At 37.6% G+C, this 13,333-nt stretch overlaps 1 protein-coding gene across 1 annotated transcript in view; it reads right to left on the reverse strand.

The window, feature by feature from the left end:
• Positions 1-2,382: 2,382 nt before the first annotated feature.
• Positions 2,383-13,333, reverse strand: part of Znf81 (zinc finger protein 81) — a 58,833-nt gene continuing 47,882 nt past the window's right edge. The window contains exon 5 of the mRNA XM_026381368.2: positions 2,383-4,609. Coding sequence (XP_026237153.1) covers positions 2,907-4,609 — 1,703 coding nt within the window. The 3' untranslated portion in view covers positions 2,383-2,906. The remainder of the gene's footprint in view (positions 4,610-13,333) is intronic.

Here is a 13,333-nt window from a genome sequence, read left to right on the forward strand (position 1 = left end):
TCCAAGTCTTCTATACCAGGTTCAGATGTGGCCAAGGCTCCTTGAATACAGTTTCTCAGTTTCTTGATCCTGTGAGCTAAATGACAAGGTATTTGACATGCCTCTCTCAAACACACACTTAAGATATATATGGGGAGAAAGAGACTAACTGCAATAGGTACTCCCATTCAGCCAGGAGAGCAATAAGAGGCATGTGTCAGTCACTGTTCCATAACAATTCTGAAATACCACAGAGAAAATGTCAGGTCCCCTTGCTCCAGGGGCAGATAGTGTTTTTTGTTTTTTTAATCAGGGCAAGTTTTTCCTGGAAATGGCTTTCCAGTCCATTTTAATACACTGTTCTTGGGCCTTCCCTCTGAGACATCCTTCAGTTCCCATAAGAAATGGTCCATACTTGTAACTGAGTAACATTGTTGTCTTGCATCCAGTTCACAGAAGTTAGGGAGGAATTTCCAGAGGCCATTTTTCTCATTTTGAATTGTTTCAGTTCCTTTAAGGCCAGTATGGAGGTAGTTCCACAGGTAAAATTCAATTCAAACCTATGAGTTTCCTATGAATCTGTTCAGATCAACTCTATGCCCCAAATGCCACATCAGCAATTCTTTTTAGAGAAGCTTCTTTCTACTTAGAGCAGTGTCAGGCTACTGTGGAATCATGTCACTAAGATTTTTGGACACCCATTGTTTCACTGAGAGGGTTTCCCAAGCACCAATAGAATACAATATTTCAAACATGGTAATAAAGGGTTTTACAGACATACCCATGACTTGATATTTACCCTACAGCCATTTTGTATCTTGAGAATATTTTCATGGCTAAAGAGCTAAAGTTATTTCCCAAAACAGCTGCTTGCCAGGGGAACAAGTATTTCTTTAATTCATTTCTCTCATTCTGTACCTTATCATATGTGGTTAAAAGCAACAAACTGACAACCATATTCCATGGCAAATCTCTTAGTCAGATCCACAAGTTCATTTGGTACCTTCTCTATAGTCCCACAGAGCATGGTGATGATTTGCTATTTTTTCCTTTCTAATAGGTTGTCATTTTCCCAGATTTTGCAAACAGATTTCCTCATTATTCTCCAGTCTCTATTAGCTTCTCAGGCCCAAAGCCAATGCCATATTATATTTGGGTATAATACAATTCACACACATATACTTTTAAGTATTATTTAGCATTTGATATGCAACACACTACCCCAAAATACAGTTGCCTAAAACAATTATCACTTATTTAACTCAAAATTCTGCAGGTTGGCTGGTATAACTGACATGGCAATTTTGGGCTGGGCTGGTTTGGCTGGAGACATAGGCTTATAATGGACTCATTCCCAAGCCCATAGGTAAATTGATCTATGGGGCATCAGCTAAGCTGGCTCACCTCTGTTCTATGTGGCTTCTCATCCCACAGTAGGGCATCTGTGCTTCTTAACATTGAGATCTAAGGATTCCAAAGAGCAGCAAAAAAGGGTAAGCCTCAAGGCAGCCTCTCCAGCCTCTTCTTGAATCTTGAATCTCTTTGCTAATGTCCATTGGCCAAAGCAAATCACATGGCCAAGTTGAAAGTCAAGGAGCAAAGGCAGATAAGAAATACTTTGTGTTAGTTTTTTGTTGCTATAAACAAAATACCTGACAAAACTAATCTAGAGGAGGAAACGTTTACTTCCGGCTCATGGTTTCCAAGGTTCTGTCTGTGGTCAGCCAGTTCCATCACTCTGGGCCTGTGGTGAGGTGTAGCATAATGACTAAAGAGTGCCCTGGAGGAAAGCTATCAGCTCATAGTGACCAGGAAGCAGAGAGAAAGGGGGGAAGGAGCTGCAGGGAAGACGAACTTTCCAGGACATACCCCCAGTGACCCACCTCTTTGAGCCATGCCCTACCTACATACAGCTATAACCCAGTTAGCCCATTCAAACTAGGATGGGCTGGTCAGGTTATAGCTCTCATAATCTAATCATTTCACCTCTGAACATTCTTGCAGTTAACACAGGGGTTTTTAGGGGATACTTCATATCCAAGCTATAACATACTTAATAAGAGAAACAACAAGTTACCATTGCAAAAGGGGCCATGCATAAATGGATGGGAGGAATCTGTGGCAATTTTGCATTGTACACGATGAAAGAATACTATATCATGGAAAACAGTATAAATAATAATCATATGTTCATATAAAATTATATCTGCAGATGTGTGTATATAAAAAGCCAAAATAATTTATGAATTCATTGGATAGATATGTTCAATAACAAACATTTGATAAACATTCTAAATTTTAAAAAAGAATTTCAATTCAATTATGCAATATGTTATGCAATATTTTACCACAAACAGCCAAAAGAACTGAGAGGTCTGCACAACGAATACATTATTTTCTTGTTAAACTGCTTACTATAACATAGTAAACATGACTGTAATTTCTATAATTTTGCATCCTCCAACCTATCAAGCATTTGGTAATAATTTGCCTCATGATACTTTCTATAGGAAGGGTTTTCCTAATGTACCAAACTGACAGCATTCTCAATGTTAATTCTATTGTATTTTGTGAGGCTGTGTAAATGTTAAATTCACCCCCCCACCCTTTTTAAATATCTTTTAGTTGTCAATGGACCTTTATTTTGTTTATTTGTATGTGGTGCTGAGGATCAAACCCTGCGCCTCACACATGCTAGGCAAGCGCTGTGCCACTGAGTCACAACCCCAGCCCCCAAATTCCCCTTTCTTCAATGTATTCTTATAGGGTCTCTTCTAATTTTTTTTCATCTCAGGTGAGATAACCTGATGAATGCTTTTTTTAATACAGTGTACTCATACAAGGTCTGTCTTAGATGAATTTTATAATACATGAGTAGACCTGACTTCTACGGTAAGGCTCTCTCATTTTTAAGAAACAGGGTTATTTCATGTATGAATATTGCGATGCATACTAAGAACGGATTTCTGGGTGAAGCCCTTTCCACAGTCATTGCACTTATAGGGTTTATCTCCAGTATGAATTGTCTGATGTTTATTGAAATTTGACCTGTCAGTGAAGGCCTTCCCACACTCTGCACATATGTACGGTTTCTCTCCCGTGTGAATTCGCTGATGTACTTTGAGATGTGGTTTCTTGGAGAAGGATTTCTCACAGTCAGGACATTTATAAGGCTTCTCTGTAGTATGAATTCTCTGATGTGTAATTAACTCTGACTTCTGGATGAAGGCTCGTCCACAATCAGCACAAACATAGGGTTTTTCTCCGGTATGAATGGTCTGGTGTTTATTGAAATTTGACCTGTCAGTGAAGGCCTTCCCGCATTCAGCACATATATAAGACTTCTCTCCAGTATGAGACTTCTGGTGAGTATTGAGATTTGACCTGTTGGTGAAGGCCTTCCCACATTCATTACATATATAGGGTTTTTCTCCTGTGTGAATTCGCTTATGCATCTGGAGTTGGGACTTAGAAGGAAAAGATTTCCCACAATCACTGCATTCATAAGGCTTCTCTCCGGTATGAATTCTTTGATGTGCAATCAAGTGGGCCTTCTGGATGAAAGCCTGTCCACATTCAGTGCATATATAGGATCTCTCTCCTGTGTGAATTCTCTGATGCATCCTGAGTGTTGACTTCTGGGTGAAGGCTTTTCCACACTCACTACATTTGTGATGTCTCTCTCCAGTATGGATTTTCTGATGTATATTGAGGGCTGAGTTCAGGGAAAAGCCTTTCCCACATTCACTGCATTCATAGAGTTTTTCTCCAGTATGAGTTGTCTGATGCCTGAGTAGAGATGACAGCTGGAAAAATGACTTTCCACATTCAGTGCATTTATAGGGTTTCTCTCTAGTATGACTTTTCTCATGCATCATTAATTCTGAATTCTGGAGGAAAGCCTTTCCACATTGAGAACATATGTATAGTTTTTCATTTCTATGAACTCTCAGATATATACTGAGTAGTGGCTTCTGTGTAAATGCATTTACACATTTGTTAAGTTCATGAGGCTTTTCCACAGTATGAATTTTTGGAGGTGCAAAGAGATACGACTTTTGGGTGAAGATCTTTCCAAATTCAGCACATGTGCTTGCTTTCTCCCCAACAGGAAATTTCAGATTTTGACTGAGTGCATGTTTGAGGACTTTTTCACACTGATCACTTTCGCAGAACTTCACTCCCATATGTGAATTTTCATGGTTAGTAAAGGAAGTGTTCTGGGTGAAAACTTGACCATGACTAACAATTTTATCAAAGTTCTTTGTTGTATTGTTTTTATTATGAATATGTAAGTCCATATTATGCCTAAAACGTTTCTCAAATGAGTCATGTTTATGGGGTCTTTTCTGTGAAGGAATGAGATTTGGGCTTGGATGTACACAACTTCCAATGTCTGTATATTCATAATCCCATTCTGTGTTCAATATTTTCTTATTGATAAAATCAGTGTGATTCAAAGGGCTGTTCTGTTTTTCCTGGCATATTTTTATCTGTTCAGCATCTTGCCACAGTTCTTCTAAAACGGAATACAGTGAATCATCTCTTGTATCTTTATCCTCCATTTCACTATGAAATGTAGTTTTTGAAGAAGTACTTTTTTTTGAGTTCTTAATTCCAAACTTCCCACCTAAAGACAAAGAAAAATGAAAAGTGACATGAAGAATAGATAGCAGAAGATTAAAGGATACACACAATCTTATCCAAATTAAACCCATGGAAATATGATGATGATACCATGAAATACATATATAGCAATTATTATATACCAACTTCTTATGTGACACAATATTCCAGGTCCTATTCTAATACATACATATGTACATTTAATCCTTTAAACACTCTATAAGGTATTGACCATTATCATTCACCTTTTATAGATAATGGAAATGAAGCACATAATGGTCATATAATTTGCAGTAAAACACTGCTCTTAAATATTGGAGATTCAAGTTCAATCTAAGAAGTCTAACCCTATTTTGGTAGGAAGCTTGGCTATCAAATAGGATGGACAGAAGATTTATAAGACAAGGATTTTAAGGGAAAATATCTGTGGAGAGACTATGCAGAGAGAAGGTGAATCAGAGTCTTAGTCTTCATTAGCTTGCAATTATAAATCCTCACTAGTCTCATTGCTATATCTTGCTATTATCAGCAAAAAACACAAATTAATATGATAGAAAAGAATTTACTGATGTCCACAGGAAAAATATTGTGTTCATTCATTACCATTATAATCAATACAAACAAAATGATTATCTACACTCCCATTTTCTATGCAGGTGAAACTGTTTTCTTGGACTTATGTTATATACATATATTGTGCATGTGTGTGTGTGTGTGTGTGTGTGTGTATTTGTAGAGGGGTTAAGCTATCTGTGATAAAGACTGAAAGTTGCCCAGTAGAGTGTTTCCTCATCTTTGGCAATAACAGAATAGTAGTCAAGAAAATGGCTGCCCAGTCACTTAACATTTCTCAGCCTCCCTTGAAAATTGGTATGGCTATGTGACAGTGCTCTCATGAATGGAATGTGGGAGAAATGATGGGTGCCAATTGCAAACTAGAGCATTGAGATGGTAGACAAATTTTCTCCACATCTGCTTCTACCTTCTTGCTTGCTAAAACCTGGATACCTCAGCAACACAGATTCAAACACACAGATTTCAAAAACATAAATAAGAAGAAGAAAAGATAGAATAAGGTAGATTAATGTACTACAAGGAGCCTGGATTCCTGAATAAATATGAACAATGAGATTTCCTATAAGTGTGAAATAAATTATTTATTTTTATGTTCTTAGCTGTACCCCCTCAATCTATTGTGAGTCAGCATCCACATATCAGAGAAAACATTTGGTGTTTGGTTTTTTGGGGATTGGATTATTTCACTTAGCTCTCATGAGTTTTGATGTGTCATATTTTCATTCTGCTCAAAACATTTTCTTATTCATTTGTAATTTCTTCTTTGACTTACACACTATTGAGATAGCTGTTTTTTACTTTCTAAACATTCATAGACTTTCTCCTTGTCTTTCTGTTCATATTTTTAATTCAACAGTACTTGAAGAACACAGTAGTATGTAATTTCAATCCTTTGAAATTTGTTATAACTAGCTTTATGTCTCCAAATAGTCTATTTTGGTGAGTATGCCATGTACCTTTGAAAATAAATGTGTATTCTAGTAGTTGGATATAGTAACCAACATAATATGATAGGGATTTTCATGTTCAAATCTTCAACCTCTTTGCAGATTATTTTTTATTTTAAGACAGGGTCTTTCTAAGTTGCTGAGGTCTTCACTAAGTTGCTGAGGCTGGCCTTTAATTTATGATCCTCCTGCCTTAGCTTCCCAACTCACTGGGATTACAGATGTGCATCACAGTGCCTGACCAGATTCTTTTGTCTACTTGTTCCAACAGTTATAGAAATAGAAACGCTAAAATCTCTAAAAGTGATTGTGCAATTTTCTAGTTGATAGTACTATCAATGTTTGCTCTATATATTTAGAGATTATATTATTAAGTGCATAAAAATTAGGTTTCTAATATATGACTGTAAAAATTTATCAACTGTAGAGAAAGAGGAAGCATCACTAAAGATATAACTGATATTAAAATTAGAATAAAAGTGTATTCTGAAAAAAGTTAATGCCCTAAATTTACAACTTAGTTGAAATGCATAAATTCTTTGGAAGAGTAACTTGTTAAAACAAAAAGAAATAGAAAATCTGAGTATTCCTATAAAAAAGAAACTGAATTAAAAATTAATGATAGCCCCACAAAGAAATTTTCAAATAATCCAGATGAGTCCATTGGTGAATTCTATCACATATTTAAGGAAAAATATAAGATTTAAGGCATTCTCACATAAAATCACAACAAGAGGAGTAAATTAAACACTGAAAAAATCTACCAAGTATAGCAATTTCAAACAAAATCTTTCAGAAAACAGCAAGCATGAAATGTACCAACTTATCTTATGAGACTACCATTAACAATATCAAAATCAAAGATATTATAAGGGAAATTTCCCCCAAATATAAACACCAATGTCTCTCATAAACATGGAGATCAGGGCTGGGGATGTGGCTCAAGCGGTAGTGCGCTCGTCTGGCATGCGTGCAGCCCGGGTTCGATCCTCAGCACCACATACCAACAAAAATGTTGTGTCCGCCAAATACTAAAAAATAAATATTAAGAATTCTCTCTCTCTCCCCCTCTCTCACTGTCTCTCACTCTTTAAAAAAAAAAAAACATGGAGATCAAGATCTTTACCAAATACTGCTGATTCAATAAAGGCATACATAAAGATGATAATATGCCAAAATCAAGTAATTTTTATTCCAGGAATACACAGTTAATTTAACACCTGAAAAAAATCAATGAAATTTACCACATTAGTGGAAATAAAAGTTCACCTCAACATATGTAGAAGTAGCATTTGGAAATTCAACATCCACTCATGTTAAAGATTCTCTTTGAACTAGAAGTAGATAGAAATTGTCACAAATTAATAAAGGCCATCTAAGAAAAACCACAGATATACTTAATGGTGGAAGACTAAAAGTTATTGCCTTTAGACTGGAAATAAAATAAAAATAAAGGGCTTATATAATAATAAGATAATGATAGGAAGACAAGATAATGTACATAGAAAATTTTGGTTATTTGCCAAAAGACCTACTAGAATTAATAAGCAAATTTAGTAAAGTCTCAGAATACAATGTACAAGAATCAATCATAAGATTCTAGTACAGAGAAGTAAGTTCCTTAAGAAAGATACCTCTGTGTTCATTAAACATATTTTCTATAAAAACAAAACAAACCAACAAACAAATATCAAAAGCAAGAAGACTTTGGGGGGGAGTCCAAAGATACATGAAGTTATCAGCACAGAGTTCCCTCTTCTTCTGGTTTATGTTCAAAGTAGCTGCACTTTTAGCAGCAATGTGAACCAGTTCAAATTCCCATAAAATCTTGTCATCCTGTTGCCAGAGGAACCAGGGGAGGAAGGCTGGGGTGCCCAGGGCCACTACAGATTGAGAGGGCAACCTCAAAAGAAAGAACAAAAAGAAAATGAATACCAAATTCTCTGTGTTCACTTTGCATAAGTCTCTGGCTGGCCACTCCAATCTGCATGGTGGGGCAAACTAAAAGCTGCTGAACTAAAAGCTGAGTTGCTACCCACATTACATACATGAGACAACATTTCCAGGTTGAGTGTAGCCTAGTCAATTGTCTGTTATGATAGGAACATTAACATTGGGTTCAGGTTGTAGTTCAGTGGCAGAATGCTTGCCTAGCACATGTGAGACACTGGGCTCAATCCTCAGCACCATATAAAAGTAAATAAATAAGCTAGGCACAATGGCGCATGCCTGTAATCCCAGCAACTCAGGAGGCTCAGGCAGGAGGATCATGAGTTCAAACCCAGTCTCAGCAACTTAGCAAGGGCCTAAGCAACTCAGTAAGACCCTGTCTCTGATAAAATATAAATGAGGGGGATGGGAATGTAGCTTGGTGGGTAAGCGCCCCTGAGTTCAAAATAAATAATCCCTGGCACAAAAACAAACAAACAAACAAACAAACAAACAAATATTTCTTATTCCGTGGGGGGAAAAAACCTCTCCTCAGAATAATATAAAAGAATATACAGCTTTACTTTGCTATAAAATAATATTGATAATATTTGGGACACAATCCCAAACTACTACATCCATATACGATAGGTGAGAAAAATATTCTTTGGATAACTTCCCAGTGTCTTCAGTAGTTTGTTTTAAAATATTTTCTATAGTTAACAGTTATTATCAGTTAGATGGATTTGTCTAATAAAAAACAATTCAGTAATACTAGAACTTGAGTTGTTGTATATGGTATAAGCCATGGATCAAAGTATTATTCTTCCATTAATACTGATATCCATTTGTTCCAGCACAATTCACTGAAAAGACTTTCATTTCTCCCTTTGAAATGCATTGGCAGCTTTGTCAAAAATCAGTTGTCCATATATGTTTGGGTCTATTTTTAGACTTTCTTCCAATCTCTTTACATAACTGTCTATCCTTACACCAATACCATATGGCCTGGATTATTGTTGCTTTACAGTAAATCTTTTTCTTTTTAAGTAAATCTTAACATTAGGTATTGTCTATCTTCCATACTTTTTCTTCATTTTCAAGGCTCTGTTGGGTATTCTAGATCTTTTGCATACCCATATAAATTTTAAAATCTTCTTGCCATTTTTTACCCCCAAATTACATATAGCTGCTTGAACAAGTAGAAGACAAATCAGTAAGTGTTGGGTTAAATACTAATCTGTGCCTAGGAAAGCTTGCAACCTAGCCTATCTATTCCCCCTGCTTATAGGCACAGTGTGGCCCTCCACTGTATCCCAGCGCACTGCCAATGAGGAGTAAGGAATACAATGTCCAAAACTTCTCTCTTGAGTTCTCCAAGTTCTTCCTTTGGAATTGGTAAACAGTACACTAGGGAATTTCCAGCCCTGGGATGGAACAATTGGCATAGTTGGCAGGACCCCAAAGGGGAACATGTTGAGTTGACTCTGGAATTGGGAAAGGGCAGACAGTCTGCGGGGCATATCCTGGGCTGGCCACCTGGATTTAGGTGGCTTCCTATTAGAGGGGTCTGGACCACTGGGTGAGTATGGAGATACTCTGAAAATGAAAAGAAGGGTGCTGAAAATACTAGAAGTAGCATCCAAAGTAGTTGTAGGAAAGGGAAAGGAAACAAACAATGCCACTGTAGTGGTGGCAAGGCTCCTATCGTGTGCATTAAAGTTAGCCCCAGAACAGGAGCTAGCCACTCAGGCTCAGCTCTGCAGAGTACAAAAAGAGTTAAAACTAGAAAAAATAGCTAGGTTAGGACAGGTTGACAGCAAGAATGTGCTACAGTGGCATTTAGAACTTGCAGATGAGTGTCTGTAGATCATGCTATTATGCTAAACTGAACAGGCATCGTGGGCCCAGACCCCATAATAGGACATTGGTGACTAGTAAAACTGGGACACCCATATGTGGAATCCACTCAGGAAGTCCACTAGTTCCAGTAACTCAGAAGTTGAGGTGGAAAATGAAGATATAATGGAAGCTAGACTGGTAATGGTCCAAAAGTTAAAGACCCAGCAGAAACAGCCAGAAGTGGTGGACCCAGATCTGCTCTCCACCACAGAGAGATATTTACATACCACCATAGACTGTGTAACCCATGAAGCCAATGGAACTGGGGTCCAAGTTCAGGCAGAAAATGAAAGAAAGTGTACCTGCATGGCTGCTCCACTTGTGGAACACTGGAACAGATGGGATAATGTTGAATGGTACAGAACTTTATGAAACGCCTTTGGTAACTGTCCCCCCTGCTTTATATTAGTGGTTTCACACCACTGATGCTGATGAAGGTGTGGGGTCGTTACTAGCTTGGCTGCTTCTTGCCATTCCCAATACAATAGCAAATTCAAAAGAGATTCCTATGCCCAGAGGTACCTGGCTCTTTAAGGAAGCACTACAGAGCTATTTGTCGGAACTGGGAATGAAACATGCTATTTCTGTGCAGCCTTTCCCAGGACAAGACGGTATGACCTTTACTGCTGGGATGAGGGATACTATTCTACACACATTTATGGTGCCCTGGTATCAATATTATATCCCTGTTAGTAGGGCAGCCACTCCAGCAAGCCACACAACTGCTTATGGCAGAAAACAGTAGTCCGTAAAACCCAGCCCAAACCAGAAAGACCTTTCTAAGTCTCCAATAGACAGATGTGAGTGGACCTAACAGCAGCAGGTGTAGATGAAGGGAAAACAGATAAATGACTAATGACACCCTGGTACAGTTATGGACATAATTGCTGAAGGATAAGAGGTTTCAGCTATTACCTCTCAATAAGGAAGCAAAAGGGGAGGTGATCAAAAAGGTGGAATGGATTCCTACTCCAAAAAGAGAGAACACCTCTCCTATTAGGAGATGTAATGAAAGGAGAGCCCACTCATCTACTGAAGAGCATTTGGTTTGGTTTCACAATTTAGCTATTGTGAATTGTGCTGCTATAAACATTGATGTTGCTGTGTCCCCGTAGTATGCTGTTTTTAAGTCCTTTGGGTATAAGCTGAGGGGTAGGATAGATGGGTCAAATGGTGGTTCCATTCCCAATTTTCCAGGAAATCTCCATATTGCTTTCCATATTGGCTGCACCAATTTGTATATGTTTTTTTAAAAATTATAGATAGACACAATACCTTTATTTTATTTATTTATTTTTATGTGGTGCTGAAGATGGAACCCACTGCCTCACATGTGCTAGGCAAGCCCTCTACCACTGAGCTACAACCCCAGCTTCTATAAAGCCAATATTAAGAGGACATGCTAATGCAATTCACAATAGCCAAGTTATGGAACCAGTCAAGATGCCCATCAACAGACAAATAGATAAAGAAAATGTGATTTTATATGTATGTATGTATGTATGTGTGTGTATATAATATATATGTATTTATATTATATACACACACAAAATGTGATTTTATGTGTGTGTACATATATGTATACACACATATACATACATACATACACATAACCAATGAATTTTAACTCAGCCATAAAGAAGAATGAAATTATGACATTTGCTAATAAATAGATGGAATGGGAGAACATCATACTCAGTTACATAAGCCAGATCCAGGTAGTCACGGGTTGAATGTTTTCTCTCATATATAGAAACTAGACCAAAACAGGACTGGGGATGTGGCTCAAGCGGTAATGCGCTCGTGTGGCATGTGCAGGGTGCTGGGTTCAATCCTTAGCACCATATAAAAATAAAATAAAGATGTTGTGCCCACCGAAAACTGAAAAATAAATATTAAAAAATTCATATTCTCTCTCTCTCTCTCTCTCTCTCTCAAAAAAAAAAAAAAGAAAGAAAGAAAAAGAAACTAGACCAAAATAAGGAGGAAGGGTGATCCTATAAAATTAGAAGAAAGATCAGTAAAGCAGAGGAAGAGTGTTATGGGGGAGGAAGGAGGGACAGGAAAAGGGAGGAATAGAGGAATGAAACTGACCAAACTATCCTATGTACATGTATGAATAAACCACAGTGAATTTCACCTTTGTGTATATCTATAATGCACTAATTTAAAAAAACTATAAATAAAAGAGAGCACATAAAATACCTTCTTGTTGTTTCACCTGCACCCCCCAAAATGTTGCCACCAAACAATATCAGCTCCCTGGTGGCCATCAAGAGATAAGTGAAACCATGTATGAATTAGTTAAAGTAATATAATTTGCCCCAAACACAATCCTTTTACCTCCCCTGTATGGCCTGTAAAAAAGCAGGATGGAATGTGACATAAGACGATGGGTTACGGAATTAAATAAGGTGGTGCCTCCAATTTATGCAACCCTTTGCAATATAGCCACCATTTTACAAGAGCTCAGTACCCAGGGAACGTATCATTGTGTATTAGATCTTGCTAATGCATCCTTTATCATAGACAAAGCCTCTGAAGTCAAGACCCTTTTGCTTTCAGTAGGTAATCTGATAGTGGACAATGGACGTTTAGGTCATTACTTCAAGGGTATCTCCATAGCCCCCACCATATGAGTACAGTGGTGTAAGACTTAGAAACCTGGTCTATACCTCCACAGACAAAAATGTTTCATTGTGCTGATGGCATTCTTCTGTCTTCTGAATCTTTTTCAGCATCCACTGAGGTGGCATGCATGCTTCTGACTCATTTGCAAGGGAGAGGATGGGCCATAAACCCTGACAAAGTAAAGAGCCCTGGCTTATCAGTGAAATTTTGGGGTTGGGTAAAATAATGGTTAGACCTCAAGCTGTAATAGATAAAGTCCAGGCATTTCCACTTCCCAACACAGTAAAGCAAATACAAGAATTTGTGGGGCTATTGGATTATTGGAAGGCTTTTATCCCTCACCTGGCTCAGTTATTATGACCCCTGTATTATTTGTATAGGAAACAGTGTGGGTCTGGACTGACACTCATACTGAGGGCTTTAAAGAGGCCAATGAACAGTAAAACAGGCACAGCCATTATGATACTAAGCATATCGAAACCTGTTGAATTTACTGGCCATGTCATTCTGGATGACTGGATGGTGCTTATGACAGTGGATTAAGAGACATAAGACTCCCAATGAATTTTTAAAAATTTATTATCAATGGACCTTTATATAATTTATTTATATGCAGTGCTGAGAATCGAACTCAGTGCCTCACACAAACTAGGCAAGTGCTCTGCCACTGAGCCACAACCCCAGCCCTCCCATTGAATTTTGATCACAAGTATGGAAGGGGACAGAAGAATGTTACAGCTGTT

The sequence above is a fragment of the Urocitellus parryii genome, chromosome X, assembly GCF_045843805.1.
Source record: "Urocitellus parryii isolate mUroPar1 chromosome X, mUroPar1.hap1, whole genome shotgun sequence".
In the NCBI taxonomy this organism is placed as follows: Eukaryota; Metazoa; Chordata; class Mammalia; order Rodentia; family Sciuridae; genus Urocitellus; species Urocitellus parryii.